The sequence below is a fragment of the Akebia trifoliata genome, chromosome 12 (genome assembly GCF_017979445.1).
Source record: "Akebia trifoliata isolate Shusen 1 chromosome 12, ASM1797944v1, whole genome shotgun sequence".
In the NCBI taxonomy this organism is placed as follows: Eukaryota; Viridiplantae; Streptophyta; class Magnoliopsida; order Ranunculales; family Lardizabalaceae; genus Akebia; species Akebia trifoliata.
In genome coordinates this window covers 4,178,083-4,204,121 of record NC_141386.1, presented here as the reverse complement: position 1 = coordinate 4,204,121, position 26,039 = coordinate 4,178,083, and the positions used below count along the sequence as shown (strand labels likewise).

Below are 26,039 nucleotides of genomic sequence, written 5' to 3'. Positions count from 1 at the left end.
TCTATCCCAACCCAAATTGTAAAACCAATCTCAAATCCTTAATCCTTAACCCAATACCCAACTAGATTTTCTTACACCCCCATATTTTCTTATCTCCCCTCATTATCTCACATCAATAATTCTCAATCAAAATCTTTGGTAGACATGATTTGGAATTGGATAATTCCATCGAAGGTTGCATTTTTTTCGTGGTCAACAACCTTGAACAGAATTTAGACCCTCAATAATGTCATGGTTTGTGGCATTATAGTTGTTAATCAATATATCATGTGCAAAGTTTCTGGTGAATCGGTTGATGTTCTTGTTCATTATTCATAGTGTTTTCAAATAGCATAAAAGGTGATGTGCGACTAGCATAAGTGATCACACATTAGCATATGGGGTTGCATATCAAGCATTTTTTTTTCTGCATTTTTATATTTTCATTTTAATTATATTTGTAGGTTTAACAAGCATGTAAGAATGCATATTAAAAATTTTGAAAAAAAATAAAAAATGAAATCTTTCTATTTGGATGATGAATTCTTGGTTCTTGAATATTGCGAAGTCCTTCAATCTTGCTTTTGAATCTTGATTCTTGCTATTTGAGCTTAATGCAGATGATTTGAGCAGCAAAATATGTAGAAAATATAATTAGATTATTAAAATTTTGTTTGGAAGGGAGCTGAAAATGAGAGTAGAACTGAGTTATTATTAGAATAAAAATAGGTTTGAGTGTATAGGAATGGGAGGAGGGTGATAACGGGGTATCTGTGAAAAAAACATTAGTTTCTTTCCAATGGTAAGTATTGCATATTGCAGTACTCGCATATGCCATGGCATACTTATGTATCGATGGCATAATGACATAATTGCATATGCTGTGATGGGATAATGCAATCACATATGACAACACTGACTAATCATTTTCCTCCAAGGTATGATTATTTTATATCTTTGTTTTGATACTTCAGATGTTTTCATACATCGGTTTTGTCCTTATTTGAAAGTTGGCATTCTAGATTCTTTTTTTAAGAGAGAATACCATGGTTCCTAACCCCTTTTTTGTCTGTTGGAGCCTTTGGAAAGAAAGGAAGAACTGAATCTTTGAAGGGAAAGAGCAATGGTTGGTCATTGCTCTATCATTGGTTTGCCTTTAAGGCACGGTCTCATTGCTGTAACTGAATCTTTGAAGGGAAAGAGCAATGGTTGGTCATTGCTCTATCATTGCCTCTAAGGTACGGTCTCATTGCTCTAACTCCTTTTACGATCATTGGTTTGTTGTTTCATGAGACCAATCTATAAAAACATTTGAAGTATCAGAATATTCATCATTTTGAAAACATTTGAGGCATATATAAAAGTTCACTCATCCAGGACTAACTCTCTTAACATACTTGAAATTTCTAATGGCCATTGCAATAGCACTTGGGTGATTTGTAATGACGAATGGTGAACAACATATTTGTTGCTTTGAAGATGTAGTTTTCCACGGTGAAACACAATGTCTCATTCTCCAAAAAGGTGAGGTATTTATTATTTTTTCTAAAAATATCTCATTCTTCACAAAAGTATGTCATTTTATAAATAGAAGTAGATAATTTGCTACTGGTTCATGGTTATGACTTATTTTTGTGGATAATAAGACAGTTTTAGAAAAATAGTCGATTACTAACTTATCTTTACGAAGAATGAGACACCACACTTCACCTTTTCGTGGTTCACTATTGGAAATCTTTGATAATTCAAGAGAGAAAATAGTGGATATATAATTATATATATTAGTATTTTGTATATTTTACCTTTTCTTTTAAGCTATTAGTCGAAAAAATTTATTAACTGGATTATTAAGTTACTAAATTGTGGAGCTGGCATGGCAGTGGAATAGGTAAGATCTTGAAAATTTGAAGGAAAATATTTTTTATGAAAAATTATGAGAGTTACTATTGCCACACCAAAATTTACTAATGCCACACCAATTCCTATATAAATCACGCAAAGAAATGCACACAGTTGGTGTGGGATTAGTAAAAATTGGTGTGGTAATAGCAACCCTAAATATTAATCTAAATTTCCATGCAGGAAAGATCTCCAGTAACAAAGCATGATTGATCTGAACACGAACACAGAGGGCTTGAATCATGTAGTTGTCATATCTTTATTGCCTATCAGGTATGAAAGAAAGAAAAAAAATAGAAAATAAAATAAATTAAAATTTCTGAATTATTTATTACAGATTATCTAGGAGAATGAATGCCTTAATTATTGATTTTTATTCTTCTTAATCCAAACAACGTTTTACTTTTTTATTTTTGTTTTTTTGGGTCTGTTATTGCTATGCATCATTTATGATATGGAAGAAATTAGGTTAAACGGATGGTTTTTTTTTCTTTTCTTTTCAATTTCAGTTTGTTGAACTTGATTTTCCATACACACTGAAACCAAGCAGAAATCCTGCAGACGAAACACAGGAGACACTTCGGACATCAGCTTTTCCAAGCACATATGTTAAGGTACAATCTTTTTTGTCAATTGTTTTCTTTCTGCTAAATCGTTACCATTGGGCCTTGGGTACTGCAGTAGTTTGTGGTTATTTCTTGCATGAGAAATGGGTTAAAAGTCTTTATTTAAGTCTTTGTTTGCTATGATCAGGTAGTTTCATTAGCAACCCTCTTTTTTCTAGGATGCTTCTGACGTTATTATGAAGATTGTCATATATAACTTTGTATAACCCCCCATCTCTTATATCTTAACCCCATTGGTTGTAAAGCTCAGAACCCTTCCTTTTAGAAAGCCAAACTGCTAATTTTGAGTTAGAGAAATTTTGATGGGTGCAACCATTTCTCAATTGTCACCCATTTCAAATACAACAATGGTAACATTTTTGTTTTTTGGTGATTTTATGAGTCTACTTTGAAAACAAAAACTTCACAAAGACCATTATTGATGTAGAATTACAGTTACCACTACTGCAGATTTTATTCCTATCTTATTAGATACTGTACTTATCATTTACCCCAAGACAGATTACTGGGCAAAAAACTATATATATTCTATATATGAGAGGACTGAATGCTTTCTTGTTTGTATTTTGAAGCTATTGATTGTTTTTACAAGTTTACAGCTACCTTTGTGAACTTGTTCATGTGCCTCTTCATGGGAATTCTATATTATTGGACTCATGGAAATCATTGCTCTATATGATATAGAGCAACCAACCCATTTGTCTTTTTGATGCATATAGATGTTTTTAGTTCTTCCATTTTTTTCAATGACCGCTTTTAATTAATAGTCGTCGTCATCCTCATCATCAAGGCCTTAACCCAAAAACCTTGGGCCATCTTTTTTCAGTTCATAGGAGTGATTTTCCCTAGTTACTTTTGTTCTGTATGAAAGATTCTAGATATATGGGTACATGTTCTTGCATTGTGTTTAAGACCACCATGTAAATGATACGTGTTGACTCTAATGCATGGAATCTTAAGCATCCGAAGCCTACCCGAGTATCAACTTGGCCTTTTTGTATTTTGCCACTTTACCTATTCTGTTACTACTTTCTCATACTAAAAAAAAATTAAATCTTTTTTAGTTGTTTTTTTGCAATTTAAATTTGACAATTTACGGAAGAAAGTAGACCAGTTCTATTCACTAGATTGTGCCTTGAAAAAGTCAATCATGTATCCACTCTGTTCAATAGCTCAACTATATTTCCACTAATCTCATGCCCATAGCTTTTTTTGATCGAACTCATACCCATAGCTTGGTTACATTTCTTCATCCTTTTTTTTTTTTATATTATCAGTTTCTTCATCCTTGATGTAGCTCGAATATCATTGCTAGTACTTGGGAAGGTTTTATATAAAGTTTCTAATTTCATTTACGTTGTTTTTTTGAGAACAAAAAGGACTAGAATTTGTTTAGAGCATCTCCAACCAGCCCCTTCAAAAAACATCTTCAAAAAAGTATCTTTTTCACCTTTATTGGTGGGTTGATTGAAAAATTTCACCTTTATCAAAATGCCGTAAAATGAATTTAAAATACATTAAAGAGTATTGTTTTGAAAATTTCAGAGCACTAAAATGGCATTTAACCCATGTCTTGCAGACCAATTGTCTATTTATATCCAAATATAAATAAGTTATGAAAGTGTTTTTTGAGCACATCAATAGGATTGGTGATGTGGATATTTATACCATTTTTTTGGAAAAATAGTTAGGGCGGTTGATCCAACCTTAGTCCTTCAATGTTACATTCGGATCTCTTTAATTTGAGCCAAAAGATTTTGAGGAATGATTAAGAATGGTTTCTATCATGTTATCATCCGAGTATACATCTATAACTTGATATATTTTGAGGCATGGCTTGGTTTCTTTGGAGCATTTCTTTGATAACGTATTCATATTCCTTGAAGTCATCTTGCATTGTCCATGCTATTTCCACACTCCTCTCATTTGACTTCATCAAGTTATAGCCTTCTTTCCAAAGGGTAGGCCTTGGTCAGAGTTTAGTGAATTGGTTTTAATAGATCAAGTTGATGAATTTGTCTGGTTTTGGAACTCTGTTTTGTTTATTGAAGGATTATATATTTTACTGTCTCCTTCTTGCTTATTAATTTAGTACAAACTACAAAGACTCACTAGTTTTTCTATATTTTAAGTTTTTTTTGGCTAAGGCTTCATTAATCTAAAGCATAAGGATTCTTCTTTCTTTTACATTTGGATTTACTTATTATAATTCATTTATGCTTAATAATCACTCTCATCAGCCAAGTCAGCCGCAACTTCCAGGACTGAACCCCAACCTTCCCTTTGCAACATCATAGATCACCTCCAAAGTCTGCTGCTGCAAGTTTCCAAGGATTGCAATATCATTGGGATCATTGTTTCCAGCGAAAGCCAAGCAAACTTGTGATACATCCTTGCTTGCAATGATAAAGATACCTGATAAGTCTATGTTCACCGTAGTGCCTCCCCGAAAAAATAGTGTTATAGTTGGCACGTTTATTGTCTCAAATCCCCTAAAATCATAGCACGTATCCAACAAGGAAACGGGCTGACCCAACGGGTATTTCAACAAGGATTTCCGAAAAGATGTTCTGAGGGCTTCATAGGCTGCTGGAGGTAAGCGTGTTATGACGGTTCCAGAGTCTATGATTGTGCCTGAAGATGCAAACACCGAAGCTGATATACCTAATTTAGTCCCACCAACGCCTATATCCATCAAGTCAAGAAAATAGAATGAGGGGCCTCGAGGATCTGTCAAAAGTGGAGTAAATTTCACCTTAGAAGACACACCCTTCTCTCCAAAAGAAAGGTATCCTGTTGAGCTTGACGCGGTCGGAAGACAGTATGAGAAAATCCCTCCATATTTTTTAGTTGTCTGAGACACCACGGACAATTTGTCACGGCCAAGGCCAAGCAACCCGGCTGCCAACCCGAAGAGCCCTTTGTTCTGTTGCCCGCAACCAAATTGGAATTTCGGGAACACATCCGATGGAGATAGGGTTAGTGTTTCTTGTGCAAAGTATCCTAAAGAGTATGATTGATCGCCATATTGGATACCGTAAATGCAAGTAGATGTGGATTTAGAACACTGAGGAGTGGTGCTTGTGGCCGATCTAAGTTGAGAGCACTCGGTAGTTTTGCATGAGATGTCGGAATACGATGTTGACTGAGATGGATCGAAGATTGGTTCTTGTTGTTGATAGCATGATCCAGCGCATGGCTTACATTGAATCCAAGTGAAGGCACTACCCGTGTCGAAGATGACTGAAAAATCTTTCTTTGGAGTCCCAAATCCAATGCTAACGAAGTAGTTGCCCGTACCTAGTGAGGCCCCTGGACTTGCTGGGAGTTTAACTTTAGAGTTCTTTGCTTGAATTACTTTAGTATCATTCCAAAATATTTGTTGAATTGAGTTAACTCGGAGTCGATCTTCGAGGAGGATTTGTTTCAGCATTCGATCGCGTGTTTTTGTTTTCTTTCTACCTCGATGAAGCTGTGAACAAGGCCCATGTCGGTGAGCTATTTTCAAGGGTGATCTTCCATTCGGACCTGATGGCACAAGAAGCAGGGAAGGGGACCATAATTGAGTTGATGCAAGGCTTCATGAATATGAGACTGACAAATCTATATATCGTTACAATGAAAGAAAGGTCAGCATTGCTGACCAAAATGCATATATATATATATATAATTTTTTTTTTAATTTAAATTATAAACAATCTTTTTCATATATTCATGAATTTATTTTTATAATAATATAAAATATAAAATAAAATACTATTTATATCCTTTAAATTTTTCTTGACAAGTAACAAAATGTGCTCGGTCAGTACATGCATCGCTTGAGTTTATTTGATAGTTTGATATGTGATACATCATATATTTTGGGAATATTAGAAATGCCCTATGATTTCAAACTAATGACATGTTTCTTGACCCAGGTCTTTCTTGAAAGATTTAACATGAATGGTCTAAATGCCCTCATTTTCAACCTGTGTCTAAAAAACCCTTGATTTTCTCTCTCAAACCAGTCATCTTTAAAGTAGGGCTGGTCAACCTAGGCTCAATCCAAGTTGTAGAACCCTCAACCTGACCATCGGCTTAGAGTTCATTAACCCAAGCTCAACCTGAGATTGAACTTCTAATCAATCTTGGGTTGAGTTCGGGTTATTCCAAGTTAGGGAATTTTGGACGGGTTGAACTCAATGAGCAAGTCTAATTTCATTTTGATCTGCACGTAAATTTTATTTTATATCTTATAAAAATAAATACAATATAAAAAAAATAAAATACAAAATCACTAGTAAATAAATTTACACACAATCTCCAAATCCATTAATTTTTATGTTATATATATTTTTTTCATAATTTTATGAATATATCTTGGAAGAGAAAGTTATTATTTTAAAATATATATATATAGCATCAGGTTCGGGTTGCCCAAAGCCTCAACCTGAATTCAATTTGGGTTGAGATTTCTTAAACCTGGACTCAACTCATTTTCCATATAACCCAACCCAGGTGCGCCCATCAATTGGGTTGAGATCAGGTTAGCTCCCCCGAGTTGCAGTCCTACCTTAAAGATAGAATATTTTACATCTTCGACTGAGATCCTAAGGAGAATCTTGAGGAATGGAAGACATTTAATTTTTTCTTCTATTATAAACAATAGTTAAAACCCAATACCATAGTGGTCTCATTATTCAAATAGAAAAGGGAAATGTAGCCACTAATTGCCAAAAATCGTAACATAGCAATACATGCGCCCGTGAAACAGCTCACCCATTAATTTTTTTTTTTTTTTTTTTTAAATTTGAATACTTTAGAAATAATCATACCTAGTAGTTAAAATCACTCATTAAAAATGCTCAAATTATGACTAAATTATTATGTTTGTGTGTGTGTGTGTGTGTGTGTGTGTGTGTGTGTGTGTGTGCATGCGTGAGTGTGAATGTCCGTAGGGGTGTCAACAAGCCGGTTTTTATTTATAAATCCATCATCGAAACCTAAATAAAATATGGGTTGTAGTTCTCATTGATTATTAGTACGAAACCTTCGGAATCAAAACCAACCTTACACAACCATTATCCATTTGGTTCCTGTCGAGTACCTAATTAAATAGATAATATTTTTGAATGAAGAATTAACACCAACAACAACAACAACAAAAAGAAAAAAAAAAAAAAAAAACTAATAAGCAATCCTCACTAGTTGATAGGAATTCCAAATTAAAAATAAAAAAATTAACTTAGAGAATTAGGATAAGAGTGTCTATGATGCAGGACGGTGAGAGAAGAAGAGAAAATTTGTGGGTTAGGTAATTTAATTTAAGATAGGATAAGTCCAAAATATTAAATGATTTTTTTTACATTTATTGTAGGGTAAAGAAAATGGTTAAATGTTAAGATTTATAGGGTGATAATTACAGATTAAGAGAACAGATAAATGATTAAGGGTTGATATTTGTAGATTTTAAGAATTTAAAATTATCAAACTACCCCTAAATATTATACTAAGATCATGAGTCAATAAAACATGAAATTAAACTATAAAAAAAGAAAAATCATAAGATAAAAAATTAAAAATACTTTTCAATATTTGATATCTCCATATATTTATAATTGAGATTGAAAAGTAATAAGAAATATAAATGAATATTTATATAAAGGGTAAGTGAAAAAAATCAATGATCACATTCACTTAAGATTCTAATTTTAATTAACATATATTACCTTCTAATAAGATCCATAAGATGGTTATTTAGAGCTGAATCAAAAAATAATCGAGTTGATGATGGTAGTCCCAAAATCAACTAATCGGTTATAGAAACATTAGATAAGTGGGTACCCATTAGACACACTTAATAAACGTGGGTTGATGGGCCTAAAACGGCATGTGACACCAACTAATGGAACTTTAAATAAGAAGGAAACTTTACAAATGCAGTGATAAATAGATATAATCAACAAGAGTCGTGCTGGAGTGACCACAAGCTAGAACCTCATATTGTACTTCTTGACCTGAAAGTGTATGGGAACCATAGATGCTTTTCATCGAGATTCAAAACATTGACCATCAGGCTAGAGGTTATTAGATAAGATGTGCTGGAGATGAAGTTATTTAATTCAGTCATTCGTATTAGTCTCTCATAAAAGAACATGGACACGTGGCCAAGGGGTATGTCATGAATTTGAAACACAAAGGTATCTCTCAAATATCTGAAACATTTGTCTCCAATAAATGGGTTAGATTTAGATAAGATTAAAGATGTGGGTTAAAAGTTAATTATAAAAAATAAAAAATAAAAAACTTATACACGTGGCGGTATGTTGCTTATTTTAGCAGCTTAGCAGCCTCGTTTCTAAGCAGAAATTCGGATTACTAACCATTGGTGGAGGTGGAGGTGGAGCAGATTGTTGATGGTAGTAGAGAGCTGACTTTGATGACATGGTTTTGATGATGATGATCAACAGTAGTTTCTACTTCTCGGTAGGCCGAGCAGCACAGAAGAAGACACGTGGAGAGGAGAAAACATAGGAAGATGGAGGAAGGATTAGAAATGGCCATGGGGTTTTATGCAAGCTTTTCTATTCTCTACTTTGCTGCCTTACCTCTAACTTTACACATTCCAGCTTTGGAGGGAGCACAACATACAATACATGGTTATATATTCTTGGTTACATTGGATGGTTATTTAGAGATACACCTCTCATGATTTTGGTAAATATTTTAGGTCCTATTGGGATTGAAAACTTATGATGTACCCCCGACCTTCAGCTTCTATGAGAGACAAACTAAAATGACCAAAATACCCCTTTCTTTAATTAACTTCTTACCTAGAACTTGAGTTTTTTTTTTCCTTTTTCCTTAAAAATCTTTTTTTTTTTCTCATCCTCTTCGGATCTAAATGATTTTCCATGAAAATGTAATTTACAAATGTAGGATTAGGGCTCCAACTCGGGAAGGTTGGGCCGAGTTGAGGATCGAACTGATCTCAACCCAACCTTCACAAACACTAGCTCATGATCGTTCCCAACTTGACCTCTGACATGAAATGCTCAATCCTAACCAGACCCGAGTCGGGTTACTTGGATTACTCCATTTCTCATTAATATTAGATAATTTAGTAATCATAACGGCTTATGTTAAGATAAGTATCGGTATGTACAAGAATATAAAATTTACCACTATTTGTTCTAAAAATGTATTTTAAAGTTTATATACATGACATTATAAGTAAATTTGAAGAAGAAGAAGAAGATGATGATGATTAACTACAGTAATTATCTCTGTTTATTATTAATCATAATTTTTAACAATACATGGTAAAATATTTTTAAATTATAGCCATGTTAAATTTGGATTTTGCAAATCGGGCAACCGATGCTTACTTCTGAACCCAACCCGATTTGATTTGGTCATTTTTTTAGCCTGATGAACAAAAGTTTGAAACCAAGCTAACTATACTCAGGCCTAACCCAAAGTTAGGCTCAACATAGTGGGGTTTGGGTTTAGCTGCGCAAGTTGCAGCCCACGTATGATTGTACATTTTCCTGTGCCCAAAGCAATTTTCCACCCTAAGCAAGAGAATATTCCCCGAACTCCCCCTTAGGAAAATGATTTTCAAACCTTCAAATATTAATCTATCATTTTCATGATTATCTCCACCCTTAACGAATTAAAAAACAATTCTCTTCTGGACATTTTCCTAAGTGTAACCAGAAAGTGGAACTCATTTTTGTATGATTTTTGAAAAATTCATATTTTCTTGAAAACGAATCTCATGCATATCATGCAATCAATCTTTCGATAAAAGCCCAAATCATGATTCATTAATATAATTATCTAGAGTAAAAGCTTTTCTTCTTATTGATTTAAACTATGAATATTAGAGAAAAATGAGTTATATCTAGAGTAAAAACTTTTCTTCTTATTGATTTAAACTATGAATATTAGAGAAAAATGAGTTATTAATAAAATCATATAGGGAATAAGTGCTAATATTGTCACTAAAACCCCAAAGTTGAATACGTTGTTTTAGGGGAAAAAGTGAAGGGTTTTGGGTAAGAGGTTGAAGATGGGATATTTTGGTCATCTTCTATAATTAGTCCTTCATAGAAGACTATGGTAAAGAGAAGGGGGTGTTTACATTAGTTTTGAAAACATAGGGGCAATCTAAAATATTTGCCACTAGAGGGGTATGTCTAAAATATCCGGTGGCTTAGGATAACGCTTGGGATCGTGTTGCAGTGTCCACTCCGAAGGGAACAAATAATTGAGTCCACGTAAGCAATGATTGAAAATTGAAAATTAAAATAGCAAACGCGTAGATGCCACTAACCAAACAAAGAGGAAAAATTAAACTTTCCTTACTAACTTAGTAAGGATTGAAATCTTACTAAGAGTAACTAGGCCCACATGAATTACCACAATGGCAATCCAACACTACAATCTTCTTGAATCATGGAAAAACTCAGCTATAAAAAGAAAAAAAAAATTGTCTTGAACTTGATCTAAGGTGTTTAAAGAGGATGGCTATTGAACTCCTAAAATTAAAATTAAAAATCAATTATAAAATATAACTTTACTTATCAAATTATTCTTAAATATTATACTAATATCATGAGCCAATAAAACATAAAAATAATTATAAAAAAAAAAAATCTACTCTTCAATATTTGATACTCCCATCTATTTGTAATTGAGATTGAGAAGTAATATGAAATATAAATGAATAAATTCAAAGACCATAGTCACTTAAGATTCTAATTTTAATTAACATATATTTACTTCTAATAAGATCCCTAAGATGGTTAATTAGAGCTGAATAAAAAAAATAAACGAGTTGATGATGGTAGTCTCAAAATCGACTAATTGATTTTAGAAACATTGGATAAAGGGATACCCATCAAACACCATCAATAAACGTGGGTTGATGGGCCTAAAATGGTATGTTACACCATCTCATGGAAGTTTAAATAAGAAAACATTACACATGTTGTGATAAGTAGATATAATTAGCCATCATTCATCCAAAACATTGAACATGAAGCTAGAGACTATTTTAATTTTTTTTAATTTTATTTATTATAATATTATTTAATAAAATAAAATTTTCCCCTTAATTCATCAACAAGAAAAAAGTATGTTGACTTTCGATGAAGGGCAAATCTTAAGGGTAATTTTGACATACCAGACCCATTTGACAGCCCTAGCTCTTGATATCTCCAACAAAGATATTCAAGCTTATCACCTTTTTTGTGGGAAGTCAATATTCAATTAATGCTAGGGAAATGTTATTGGATTTCTCCGAGATGTGTACGGTGTGAATCACGAAGTGTATCCGTCTAGACTCTAGACTAAAGGGTGGGTGACCTTGTGTATACTAATTTACTATATATAGTTCTTCCATAAAGTACTGATCTCGACTTGTGAAAAAACATTAACTTCATATTTCATCCCAACCATTGGATTATTTCTTGTTTACACAATTAGATTGAGAAAGTGATAAAAAAAAATATAAAAAAAGAATTTTGTGTTCCATCCAAATCATTAGATTTTGTATTTACATGTTGGGATTTTTTACTTATTTATAATAATTCCCTCTTAGGAATCTTGCTCCTGACTCATCTAAAAATACTTTATAAATAAAAGCTAATTTAAACATATCTTTCTAGGTTTTGGTGAATATTTGGGATGATTGAAGATAGTACTGAGTTGACATGGCATGTGTACAGAACTATAGACTTTTAGACTTTTTCCTTGTTTATCCCGAAGATAGAGATCTATAGTTTTGTGTACTTGCCATGTCAATGGAGTGCAAACTAAGTAAGATTTTGAGTCAAAAATTACAACTCTATTTAGGTATCTCATTTGGTATATATATTTAAATTGATGACATACCCACTTGACCATGATCTCGTATGCGAGATTAATGAAAAATGATATAAATACATTTTTTTTTAGAATTGTGATAATTTGACACTCTTTTTTGTATGCTCTTGACCTGACAATTCACAAAATTATAAATATTTGTCCTTGTATATCCTGAAGCAAAGGATCTACAAATTTGTGAAGGGAGCATACAAAAAAGTGAGTGAGATTATGACTCCTCTTTATTCTCTTTAGAGAAATCTTTAATTTATTCCCACCCTCTCCATCTTTAATCCTTGATTTTGGATATAAGATCTCCACTTATTCTCCATGCAATTTGAATAATTACTTGATTTTTCTCTATGTTTTTCATCTTTAACTAATTAGAAGAAAAACATAATAATTTCTTTTATTCCAAATGACTTTGCCTAATAAACTAAGGGTGGAAGAAGATATCTTTTTCTATACAAAAAAATCAAGAGAATTTTAGAAAATAAAAAATAACAAAAAGCAAAGGTTGTCAAACAACAAATCAAGCCTTTTTTGTTTTTATGTTTTTTGAGATTGAAGATGATGGAATTTTTAAGAAAAATCAAGATTTATTAGGCTAGATGTGTTGGAGATGAAGGTCCTGTGAGGATACACCTCTCTGCACAAGAACATAAGTCTAATCTCTCCGTGCAAGAGGAGGTTTTTGAAATTTCTCAACGAAGAGCAAAAAAACTTTTTCGTACAAGAGTAAAAATCTATCCAAACGTTTGCTAGTTTCCTATAGAAGCAGAAGTCATCAAGAAACTCTATTCAAACACTGTGGAAGTTATTTAATTTAGTCATTTGTATTAATTTCTCATAAAAGAACATGGACACGTGGCCAAGAGGTATGTCACCAATTTGAAACACAAAGGTTTCTCTAAAATATCTGAAACATTTGTCTCCAAACGTGTTTCTTAAACTCTCTCATTCTTTCTCTCCCTTTCTAAATGGGTTAGATTTAGATATGATTAAAGATGTGGGTTAAAAGATAATTATAAAAAATAAAAAAATTATTATTTTAGCAACTTAGCAGCCTCGTTTCTAAGCAGAAATTCGGATTACTAACCATTGATGGAGGTGGAGGTGGAGGTGGGGGTGGAGCAGATTGTTGATGGTAGTAGAGAGCTGACTTTGATGACATGGTATTGATGGTGATGATCAACAGTAGTTTCTACTTCTCGGTAGGCCGAGCAGCACAGAAGAAGACACGTGGATAGGAGAAAACATAGGAAGATGGAGGAGGGATTAGTAATGGCCATGGGGTTTTATGCAAGCTTTGCTGCCTTAACTCTAACTTTACACATTCCAGTCTTGCAGGAAGCACCACATACAATGCATGGTTATATATAGTTGGTTACATTGGATGGTCATGGGGTTATTTGGAGATACATATCTCCTGGTTTTGATAAATAGTTTAGGTCCTCTTGGGATTGAAAATTTATGATGTACCCCTGTCCTTGAACTTCTATGAGATACAAAATAAAATGACCAAAATACCTCTTTCTTTAATTAACTTCTTACCTACAACTTGAATTTTTTCTCCTTTTCCTTTAAAATATATTTTTGTTCTTCATCCTCTTCAGATCTAAATGATTTTCCATGAACATGTAATTTACAAATGTAGGATTAGGGCTTCAACTCGAGCAGGTTGGGCCGAGTTGAGGATCAAACCAATCTCAACCCAAACTTGACAAACACTAGCTCATGCTTGTTCCCAACTTGACCTCTGGCATGAAATGCTCAATCCGAGCCCAACCCTTGTCGGGTTACTTGGATTACTTCATTTCTCATTAATACTAGAGAATTTATTAATGATAACGGCTTATGTTAAGATAAGTATTGGTATGTACAAGAATATAAAATTTACAATTATTTGTTCTAAAAATGTATTTTAAAATTTACATACATGACATTATAAGTAAATTTAAAGAAGAAGAAGATGATGATGATGATTAACTACAGTAATTACCTCTGTTTATTGTTAATCATAATTTTTAACAAGACATAATAAAATATTTTTAAATTATAGTCATGTTAAATTCGGATTTTGCAATTGGACAACCGATGCTTACTTCCAAACCCAACCCGATTTGATTTGGTCTTTTTTTTTTTTTTTGCCTGATGAACCAAAGTCCGAGTTGGGTTCACCATAGTTGGTTTGGGTTTGGCTGCGCAAGTTGCAGCCCTATGTATGATTGTACATTTTCCTGTGCCCAAAGTAATTTTCCACCCTAAGCAAGAAAATGTTTCTCGAACTCCCTCTTAGGAAAATGATTTTCAAACCGCCGAATGTTAATTTTTCATTTTCATGATTCTCTCCACCCTAAAAGAACTAAAAAATAATTCTCTTTTTGACATTTTCCTAGGTGCAATAAGAAAGTGGAGATCATTTTCATACCCTTTTTATTTTATTTTTGAAAAATTTATATTCTCTTGAAAACGAAATCTCATGCATTCAATCTGTCGATAAAAGCCCAAATCATGATTTATTAAGTATAATCATCTAGAGTAAAAACTTTTCTTCTTATTGATTTAAACTACGAATATTAGAGAAAAACGAGTTATTAATAAAATCATGTAGGGAATAAGTGTTGATATTGTCACTAAAACCCAAAGTTGAATACGTTGTTTTAGGGGAAAAAGTGAAGGGGCTTTGGGTAAGAGGTTGAAGATAGGATATTTCGGTCATCTTCTATAATAAGTCTCTCATAGAAGACCATGGTAAAGGGGTATTGAAATCAGTTTTGAAGACATAGGGGCAATCTAAAATATTTGCCACTTAAAAAATGCAGAGGGGTATGTCTAAAATTTCTGATGGCTTAAGATAATGCTTGGAATCTCGTTGCAGCGTCCACTCCGAAGGCAACAAATAATTGAGTCCACGAAAGCAACGATACAAAATTAAAAATTTTAAAATTTTAAAATAAAATAGCACGCCTAGATTCCACTAACCTAAGAAGAAAAAAGAAAAAAAAAACTTTTCTTACTAACTTAGTAACATTTCTTAGTAGTTGAACCTACATGGATTATCACATTGGCAATCCAACACTACAGTCTTCTTGATTCATGGAAAAAATCAGATTTAAAAAAAAAAAAAAAAAAAAAAAAAAATCTGTTTTGGGCTTTCATCAAAGGTGTTTAAAGTGGATGCCTACTGAACTCCCAATTTTAAAATTAAAAATCGATTATGAAATATAACACATTTTTGAAAAATTTTTAAAAAAGAATTCTTATAATTTTTCCCTCTAAATAGCATCGTATCATGTTTTTGGATGCCATAATGTGAACTTAAGACCCTTAGTAAGACTTAGAATCTTACTAAGTTAGTCAGGTTAGCCTGACTCAAGTGGAAAAACTATAATGGTGGGTGATGTCCTTGTAGTTGAGTAATGTTATTCAACTCCACAATTGGACTCTTGGGCCCCTTCTCTTGACATAGAGGTTGGACCACAAGTTTTTTTTAGTTGGGTGGATGAAAGCTGCAATCGAGAAAATATAAAGATTTGGTTCATTTATTTGTTAGGATCAATGAAAAGGTTGTGAGGAAGAATAAAGAAAATGTTGAAGGAGATATTGAAAATGAATATCAACTCATTTTAATTTTATTGAGAGTAAACACCTATTCTTAGCTAGAGCCGGCTATGCAAAATTGACAAATTTTAATTTTAATTTTATTTGTTAGGATCAATAAATTTCGCCTTTGATTTTCAATGGATCAGAGAAACAAATAAGGCGATTGATTTTTAGGCATGCCTTTATGCGGAAGAGATTTTTATTTTTTATTTTTAGCTAAGGATGTTAATTCTATTCCTCAGAAACTGATGAATATTATGGATGATATTCGTGAATTCTAAATAAATAAATAGAGGCGCCCCTTCAACTCCAACTTACTAATCAAAAAATGAAAAATGGTTTATTGAGTCATCTATGGTGGTTTCTGATTTTTGGAGAGAGATGTGTTTGGCAACTCTCGATTTTATACATAGAGATCTTTAGGACTGTAAAACCAAGAAAAGAAAATAATAATTGTTCTTGATCTAATCCTTCGATGTAGGTACACTGTTAAACCATGAAAATTCTTGTATTGTGTGTGATTTTTGTTCTTTTTATTGTATCGTTTTTTTATCACACATTTAATATGAAAGATGCAATATAAATTTTCAGGCGAATACGTTGTATCATTGTATTTTAAATCATCCCAACATGGTTTTAAAAGTTAAACAATCCTAGATGATTTAGGTCGATGAATCATCTCTATCAATGGGGGAAAATGAATAAAAGAACAGTCAATGTGAATTGCTCATGAAAACTTGGCCTATGAATTTAATATTTTCTATAAATAATTAGTTTTTAATAATTTAAATTTATAATTTCTATTAAACAAATATTTTATGATTATATCTATTAATGAAATATAATAATAATACTTTTTAATATAAAGACACATTCATACAAAAGTATTTAATTCAAGTTTAATGAGATGATGACTCGTACAAGTCGATTTTTCATAATAATAAAAAAAAAGAAATATTCATTCTAGATGGGTGCCAAGAAAACAAGACAAAGAAACCATGCACATTATATTTAATATGGTTTACAAAAATATAAAAATAAAAATAAAAAAGTATTATATTGACTTGGTCGATTCTACTAAACAATTTGGCAAACCATAATAATTGAATTTATTAAATTATTGTTGCCTGATTTACTGGATTTCTTGAACCATAACGGATTGTATCACAAAATGATTCATAGTTTGAAATAGAAGTACGAACCCTATTAATAACAATAGGAAGGACAACAGGTCCATGAACTTTCACATCTAGACCCAATTTCCCAATTCGTTGAACTTTCACATCTTGACCCAATTTCCCAATTTGTGGCACATTATTTTTCCAATTTATGCAAAGTAGGATATAGGGAAAACGTTTGTAACACTAATAACAGTAGGTGATAATTTAGATTTTTTTTTCTTTTTAGCAGGGGTATCCAAATTTATGTCTGACTAATGGGACCAAGGCATTTGGGTCCCTCCCCCGAGCACATGTAACGCCCGAACATCACACACACAAGTAAGTGAGAGTACACCCTCGCGAATGGCCTCGAGGAGCTACTACTCATATTGGGTATCGATCACAACCAAACTCTCACTGTTTGTTGGATCGAGAGACTAACACAAAATTAATGACTTAATTAATGCACTTGTTTTCAAGCTCAAATCAAAACTCAAAACCACTTAATTTTTCTCTTAGGACCCAAGAATGGACCATTGGAAAATTGCAAAAACAATTATGAGATATTTGCAAGTGACAAAAGATTATGTGTTTACTTACAGGAGATCAAATTATCTAGATGTGATTGGGTACCCATATTTAGATTTTATCGGATGTTCTGATAGTAGAAAGTCTACATCAAATTTGTATTTTCGTTAGTCGATGGAGCTATCTTGTAAAAGGGTGTGAAGTAGAGTATTACTATTTCATTAATTATGGAGGTTGAGTTTGTAATATGCTTTGAGACCACGAGTCATGTTTTGTGATTGTAAAATTTTATCTTAGGACTTAGGATTGTTGACTCTATCCAGGTCGTTGAAGATATATTGTGATAATATCGTGGTTGTATTCTTCTCTAAGAATGAAAAGTACTTAAATGATACAAAACACATGAAAGTCAAGTACTTGTTAGTTAGATAAAGAGTCCAGAAATAATTTATGTTAATAGAGAACATTAGTACCACTCAAATGATAATTGATCCATTGATAAATGGATTATCACGAAAAGTTTACAAAAACATGTTATCATAATGAGTATTTTGGAGAAATCTCTTATGTATTTAGAATAAGTTATTTTATAGTGATTATGTAATTGACAATTAATGTTAGTATTAAATAAAATTTTGTTTATACTTATTTCTTGTTTTTATTTATATTATGATTATATTTTATTTTAGATTTAAGTAATATAGAAAATATCTTGATAAGACAAATGACAGGGGAGCACTTAAAAGTTATATTAGAAAAGGGTATTGATGGTATAGTATATGAAAGGAAGTATGACATAGATGATACACAACTATAATGACTCACATTAGTATCTAACCGGAATAGAGTAGTATAGTATCTAATTGAATATTTAAATTATTGACAAGATATCTTAAATCCGTGATCACGTGTAAAAATATTTTAGTTATAAAATCTTAAATTGAGTATTTTTCAAAAGTAAATTATTCTGTAAAAGAAAATTCACTTTAATACAATCGGTCTAATGGGCTAAGTGGGAGAATGTTAGAACCCAATATCGTACGGTTCTAATTGGCCTACACGTTTTGAGTATTGATTTGCATAAGGATTCTATGCAATTAAAAACATCAATAATTAATGAAAAATCTCAATAAATTTAAAATTAGAAAATACTTTTTACGTATTAAAAGCAAACCTTTATGGATAGGAATCCTACTAAAAGAGAATCTCTAAGTCCTCTATTTCTATCTATTTAAGTGGATCGGCACCCCATAATAGGCACACATAAAACGTGAGAAGAGATCGAATTTTGAAGTGTGGTGATCTTCATCAATTACTAAAGTCCTAGGCCGAACCTACATAAACAAAAAAAGAAGGTGAGTTTAGAAAATTAGAAAACACGTGAAAAAAGGTTCATGACTTTGGGATTTGTGCACAATGTAAGTATCCTAAACTTTTGATCTTTAGGAACATGAATAGATTTTTTGAGATATATGAATGGTTCTTGATCTTGATAAATTATAGATTTATAGTTATGTGGATAAAGATTTAGAATGATTTAAATCTCACATGTAGTTCCTCAAGTTTTAGATAATATTATAATAGCTTGATTATAAAATTTTTGTATCATATTCTCTTTGGAATACTAGATTATTGTTAGAGTTGACATGTGATTTTCCCCTCTCATAGGGAGGGTTTTCCACGTAGATCATGGTGTCAAATGATTTGCATTTTACATGTTTGACTAATTATCTGATACACTTGTTTTGCTTATTTATGCTTGTGGTTTGGCATGGTTATTGCTTCTTCCCTATTTAGTTAATTTCTATTTACTTCACAAATAGTTGAGAAGGTTCACCTTATTCCCCAACAATATGAATCCAAACAACTGCATCAAAAAACACCTAAGTATTAATAGTATGGAAAGTTAAGCCCTTATCACTTTGACATAGTAAAAATCTACAAATCCAACCATGATTGCACACACACAATTACATCTCCTATTAATTTCTCAATTAGCCATGTTCTACAACTTCTTTTTGAAAAATTCACCAAAATTAACAAGAAAAAAAAAAATAATAATAATAAGACCAAACTTATATGGAATTTTGGATTTTCTGACCATCTGATTTCTTCTAGCTCTCAAAGCTTGGAATATGTGATTTGAAGCACAATATGGTCTCACAGGGTGCTTCATTGCCCGGCCGAAACAATCTCAATATATGTGCTTCTTGATATCCTGAGCAATAAATTGATTGCAAAACATTTAACAGAATCAAAATTTCTTGTAAATGAAGAGTGAGAAGTTGTATATAAGTGTCAAGAATAATGCCAGTATGACTTGTTGTCTAAGTGAAATGGTCTTCTCTTTGTTTCCTTGGAACCTTTGTGTTGTGGCTGAAGGAGAGTACAGGAAAGCCATTGATATATAGTCTTCATCTTCAACTTTGAAAATTGGCCTTCCAATTACACTTTTGTATTGCCCACCACTCCATGCCTGAGTAGAAGAGAAAATGCATTACAAGGGTATCATGGTCATTGGTTATTAAAAGGGTGCCTTGTTAAAATATGTTTAAATAAATTATTTTAAAAAAGGAAATTAAAACGCTTAAAGAATATATGAAATTAAATTTGAAGTTTGAACATAAATGGCAGAGATTATTATAAGTGATAGCTTTTATTTATTAAAAACAAAAATACTATGGGATTATTAAGGTTTGAAAACAAAATAATACTACATAATTATTCATAAAAATTATTTAAATAATGACAGATGGCCCCATCATAATCATATTCATGGTTTAAAATTTCGTACCGTTTCAAAATATTGTGTGAGAGATTCTAATGATTAGAATGTAACATTGACCTGAAAACATTCAACGTTTCATATCGCCTTGAAATATTTTGAAATGTCCCAGAATGTTTTAGTCGAGAATATCTTGATTTTTCTCCTGATTGATTTTATCCAGACAAGATTTTAAACCTTAAATGTAACTCATATTTAACATTTGGTGAAAAATTCATAAAATTGTATAAATCACAAAGCAAAACAAGACAAACCTGTATTTGATCTCCTGCAGTTATCACTATAGCATCCTTATTTGGGGAAAATGAAATCCAACCTTTCTTGGAATAAACATGAAATTCCGACGAGCCATCACATATATGCAAACATAAGGCATGAGAGTAGTCTGATCCCCTTATTAACATTCGAAAAATGTCAGATTTTATGGAGTTGTCCGATTGGCTGACCGATGAATTTCGATAATGCTTGCAGAGACAACAAATTAAGCCAACCAATTCTTGCCCCTTGGATGACGTTCCTTGAGCATTTTTCAACAGTACTTGTAGAAGTTTACGAGCAATCTTCTCGATCTTCAGAGAAAGAATTTCCATTTTTTGACTGAAATTTTTGACAATTTCAATGTCAGTTAATGTAAATTACATTTATACAAAGTTTTGTGATCTGAACGATATTTCAGATCTTGAAATCAGTGCACGAATTAAAGAAAACTATTGAAAGTAACTTAAGTAATTTATGTGAATAAGAATATAATATGGGTTTTGTTAACATGTGTCCTAAGGGCACATGTTATAGTGCATTAAATACACCTTGGGATCTGAATTTTGTACCAAAATTGTCCTCAAAAGAAGACCAAGATGGGACATAGTGTAACTGCATTCCTTATTTGTACTCACCCAATTCCACTTCTATCTCTCCAATTCTTTTATTTTTCAGATTTGTAACCTTGTAATTTCAAGTTTAATATCATCAAGTAGTCTAACTTCCCAATAAGGACAAGGTGAAATATGGAGTATACCCTCTTGGAGGTGATCCCCTTCCCTTTGAGTTCTTAATTAGTTCTTTGAGAGCATTTCTTTTCACATTTCATTGCTTCAAAAATGTAAATATCATCCGTGTAGAGTAATCATTCAAACATCTATGAAGTGCATTGATCTCAATATCATGTATTATAAGCATTTTTAAATGGCAAGGTTGGTTAGAGTGCAATCCATCCATGAGAGGGTAATCTCCACCTTTTAAGTCCACAATAAGTCCCTTGAGGACATTTTGCATGCATTCACATGTGCTCGCACCCACTTCATGCATCCATATAGGCTAGGCATTAAAAAATGGGGGAAATTGTAAAAAAGGATACCTTCTTTAGTGGTGAATTCCTTAACACCAAACCTACCAAAACAAACTAGTTCTTGAGCACATTCTCATGCATTATCATCACAAAAATGCTAGTCATTAGGTATGATCTTCCTAGATCATCACCTTCCAACTCTAAGCTAACAAAATATAAAAGCAAGTAGAACATTCCATTTACATCACATCATACACACACATGCACATTTGGGTATCATGCATATAAATCCATGTATCTTTATCATCTACTAATTCAAAAAATAGTCTTAGTCTTCTATTTTGGTTAATATCATGGTAATTACTAACTTGGTGGGTAAGATGGGGTGCCTAACACATTCCCTGTCTTTTAACCAAACCTCCTTACTCAATCTCTTGATTGGACTAGTTTTGAGTCACCAACTTCATCCCAAAGTGAATTTAATTTTTTTTTTATAGTGTCCATTAACACCTTAAACTCTTTAAATGATAATCACTCTCAACCCCAAGTAGAATCGAGGTTCAGACCATTAAACTCTCACGTATCTACACAGAAGATTATTGCATTAAAAGAAATGTGCATTAATAAACTAAATCTCTATTAAATGAGACTGAGAGAGTATAAAAGAATCATAACTTTTTAGAGGGTTGGGATCCGTTGACTACTAAGAATGACTCATGAAAAAAACACATGATCCCAACCCTTTAAATGCAAAATTGAATGGTTGAGATTTATGAATATCTTGATAACACAAATCTCAGAGATACTTATCCCAAGGATAAATCTCAACCATTGGATTTTGCATTTAAAGAGTTGGGATCATGTGTTTTTTTCATGAGTCATTCTTAGGAGTCAAGGGATCCTAACCCTTTCTTAGATTTTTAGAGTATCTTCTCTTTTCCCTTTCTGCTCCCTAGGCATGCAAGGTGTTCTCTATGTTTCTAATAACAATTATAGTTTCCAAGGAGTGCATATCATCGTGATCATTCTAGTAACATTGACGATGATGAATTTTGGGCCTTTCCTATTTTCAGTGACCAACGATAACGTGACATGGCTTCGATTCAATTATTCATATGTGTTACAAATACCTCCAAATAAGCATAAGCCTTATCCCCACCAGATTGATTGGTAAAGGGGATGTCTAAAAATAAATGATAAATCTCATTTTCTAAGCAAAAGCCTGATCCTAAAGATTTGTAATTCCATTAATGATTCATGTTCCTTCATTCTACTTATCTACTCAATTTAATATTATGATGTTTTTTGACTATCTAATATTCAACTCTGTGGAACATAGTTAGTCTTATTGTCACTTATAATTTATTTATTTTTTTGAATTTTGATTGATACATTTGCCACATAGTACGCAATCTCATGGACAATATCTTCCTCAATCTTTTCGTCCTTATATATAACATATCTCATTTGAGAGACCAACGACATGCTTATTTTAAGTTAGTAAAAAAGTGAAAATAAAATAAAATAAGAGAGTTGCTATTGCCACACCAATTTTATTAACGCCACAACTATTGTGAGGAATTCTTTGATGATTTACAAAGGAATTGGTATGGCATTTAAGAAAAGTAGATGTGGCAATAGTAACTCTCTAAAATAATTATTAGCACGTGTGTACTTAAAAGGTGAATATAGGAGTTGATAAAGTTCAATATCTAGCTGTAAGACAATATGATGGTCGCATGCTTGTTGGATTAGCATTAAGGAAAATCCTAAAGGGATTTTGTTTTTCACATTACATTGATGTGTTTCCTCGAATACGAGTGAAAAGTATCTATGATTATGTGTGCACTTCCTCATCAGCGCAGTGTGAAACACAGTGAAAAAACAAAGTCCCCTCTAAACAGGCTTCTTTATTTCTTGTATAAGGCTGAAGTGACTTCAAACTAGAATCTTATATCACACATCTTGATGTGAAAGCGCATGAGAATTATATATGTTTTTCATCGAGAAACGAGTGAAAAAGCATCTATGATTTCTATTCACTTTCACATCAAGAGGTATGATCTGTGGTTCGAGTTTGAGGTGACTCCAGCACTACTTTTCTAAAAAAGAAACATGTCAGTCGTGCTAGAGTAACATTGACATGTACATCCATTCTAACGTTCTAATGTGGAGGTGCACACACATACCTAAGTACTTTTCTACAAATCTCGATGAAAAACATCTGTGAATGTTTGTGCATGTAGAATGTATGCATAATCAATTTCCATAAGACGACGTGTTTTAAGTCGGCGTTCAGTTAAATTAAAAAAACAAAAATAATGGCGCATTTTAGCATAGATAAAAAAATAAAATTACCTGAAATTTAAATATCCTTGAGGCCAGATTCCCTCCATCACAGACTTCAAACCTTCATCTTCACACCAAACGAACTCCTCATTCTTCTGCATCTCCTCCTCATCGAAATAATCCTCGAAACCATATCGTTTCTCTGGCGATCTCAACAGAATCTCCTTACTCTCCGTCGACAATCGAAAGATTCCGGCCGCAGAAGTCGTACCGGATCGGATAAGATCGCTTGAAATTCCATGATTCACGATCTGAAAACAACCGATTTCAGAAATCGATTCCAATACTTTTGTGATGGAATCGATCTCAGAAGAGATTAAGGAAGGGAAGTCGATTTCGGGTGGATTTCTCAGTAGGGTTTCTTTAGGGAAGATCCGATCTGGTAAGACGAGATCAGGTATACGAAGAGAGTGTTGGAGAAATTCGGAGAGTTCTTCATCGTTTACAATTGATGATCGACAGCTTGATGCATTAGCTATAGGTGAAGGAGGTGGAGCTCTGAAGTCGAGGGGTATTTCTGGAAAAGTTTCTGAAGAAATCTCCATGAGAGAGAGAGAGAGAATTTCAGAGGAATTCTGTATCTAATTATCTATTGCTTTGGTGATAAAGAGTGAGAGTAGGAGATAGGAGTGTGATGATTGCATGTCTTTAACAATTCCGACATTGCGAGAAGAATCATCACATTGTTTATTTTCCTTTTTAAAGGCCTTCATACTTTTTTTTTTTTTTCTTGCTTTATTTGGAGTTTGATAAATGAAACTGAGTTGTCTCGTACGAGATAAACCATTTAACTTGATTTGTAATTATTTATTCATTAATATTTAAATACGAGAATAATTATATATTTTTTATTATAGAAAATAAGATAAATTAGAACATGTTAAGTGATAAAATCATATTTTATTTAGATAGTAAATGTTTTAATTTAAAAATAATATTATTTTAATTAAAATATACAAAATTTCAATTGATTTAGATGAGTTTTATTGACTTACCAAGATTTTCAAAATATCGGTTGAGTCATCTTATTTGTCTCATGAGATTTTGCACATGTGAAGCACCACATCTATCACTTTCGTTCATGAACGATACACTCAGTCTCTCGGGCGAGATTTAAAATCATGGTTTGATTTACTTTATATGTTCCATTCAAGTTAGCCCATTCACCATCAATCATATATTGCATTGATTTTCAAAGCCACTTGACCAATTAGCCTATCAGATCTTCTAAATAGGGATCTCAATGGAACCATCTTGACCAGAACTAAATTCGAATATGAGTCAATAATCTCATTTCCGAATCCCTTTTTATTGGAGCAAATTATAATCAGGTCCAAAAAAATTGAATCGATTTGAGAATCAAAATAGATAGCAATGAAAAAACTTTAAGGATAATTTTTTTGACAGTTCGAGTTTTGATTCCATTAATTTGGTAATTGTCACCAAAATCAACTCATAGACACTGTGTACAAGTGAGGTTTAAAAAATTTCAGAATTTTGATCTCATCTATGTAGGTTAAAGAGATGTCACCGTTCAAAGAATTTGGGTGTGAGGGACAAATAAGGTGATAGACACCTTATCCCACACACCAAGTAATGGTTACCATAGATTGAGCATAGATTAAGTAAGAACCTCATTTTTTAAGATTTTAAAGATAGATGGATTATAAAGAGATTAAAGAAAATCAACTATAATTTTGCTTTGTAAAATGGAGAAATAAAGATGATGAGCAAGCTTAAACAAGAAATAGGTGTTTACAGGATTTTTTGTGCGCTTGGGACTAGGGTGAAAATTCACATGGATTTTACTCTCTTGAGTCCTTAAGTTCTTTTGGGAGCCTCTTTTTATTGGGTTAGTCCTTAGAGAACATCCATGGATTGGACACTAGATAGTAAAGCTAGGGACTTCCTTAGGCTTGAGGTTGCTCGTTCCAGGAAAGGCATTTTTCTCTTATAAAGGAAGTATGCCT

General features: G+C 32.4%; 2 protein-coding genes across 3 annotated transcripts; both read right to left on the bottom strand.

Annotated features, from left to right (window-relative positions):
• Nucleotides 1-4,610: 4,610 nt before the first annotated feature.
• LOC147388705 (aspartyl protease family protein At5g10770-like) lies at nt 4,611-13,742 on the bottom strand. 2 transcript variants are annotated; one of them, XM_086418098.1, is made up of 2 exons: nt 13,456-13,742; nt 4,611-6,032 (listed from the first exon to the last, which is right to left on the bottom strand). In XM_086418098.1, exons 1-2 carry the CDS (start codon nt 13,646-13,648, stop codon nt 4,750-4,752), a joined length of 1,476 nt encoding a protein of 491 aa, XP_086274224.1. In that variant the 5' UTR covers nt 13,649-13,742; the 3' UTR covers nt 4,611-4,749. The 2 variants fall into 2 exon arrangements, with proteins under 2 accessions (XP_086274224.1, XP_086274225.1); XM_086418099.1 differs by lacking the exon at nt 13,456-13,742 and adding an exon at nt 8,870-9,141.
• Nucleotides 13,743-19,530: 5,788 nt separating this feature from the next.
• Nucleotides 19,531-24,756, bottom strand: DTA4 (downstream target of AGL15-4). Its single transcript, XM_086418794.1, has 3 exons — nt 24,079-24,756; nt 20,690-21,032; nt 19,531-20,126 (listed from the first exon to the last, which is right to left on the bottom strand). The coding sequence occupies exons 1-3, from the start codon at nt 24,612-24,614 to the stop codon at nt 19,905-19,907; spliced, it is 1,101 nt and encodes a 366-aa protein (XP_086274920.1). The 5' UTR covers nt 24,615-24,756; the 3' UTR covers nt 19,531-19,904.
• Nucleotides 24,757-26,039: the final 1,283 nt, after the last annotated feature.

Bases quoted from the DNA above. Each gene is read 5' to 3' on its own strand.
- LOC147388705 (XM_086418098.1), bottom strand. From the start codon at position 13,648: ATGGCCATTACTAATCCCTCCTCCATCTTCCTATGTTTTCTCCTATCC. The intron at 6,033-13,455 runs GTTAGTAATCCG...TTGTGCCATCAG, and splicing joins CACCTCCACCTCCATCAATG to GTCCGAATGGAAGATCACCC.
- DTA4 (XM_086418794.1), bottom strand. From the start codon at position 24,614: ATGGAGATTTCTTCAGAAACTTTTCCAGAAATACCCCTCGACTTCAGA. The intron at 21,033-24,078 runs GTAATTTTATTT...CAAAAATTTCAG, and splicing joins CAAGGATATTTAAATTTCAG to TCAAAAAATGGAAATTCTTT. The intron at 20,127-20,689 runs GTTTGTCTTGTT...TCTTCTACTCAG, and splicing joins CTGCAGGAGATCAAATACAG to GCATGGAGTGGTGGGCAATA.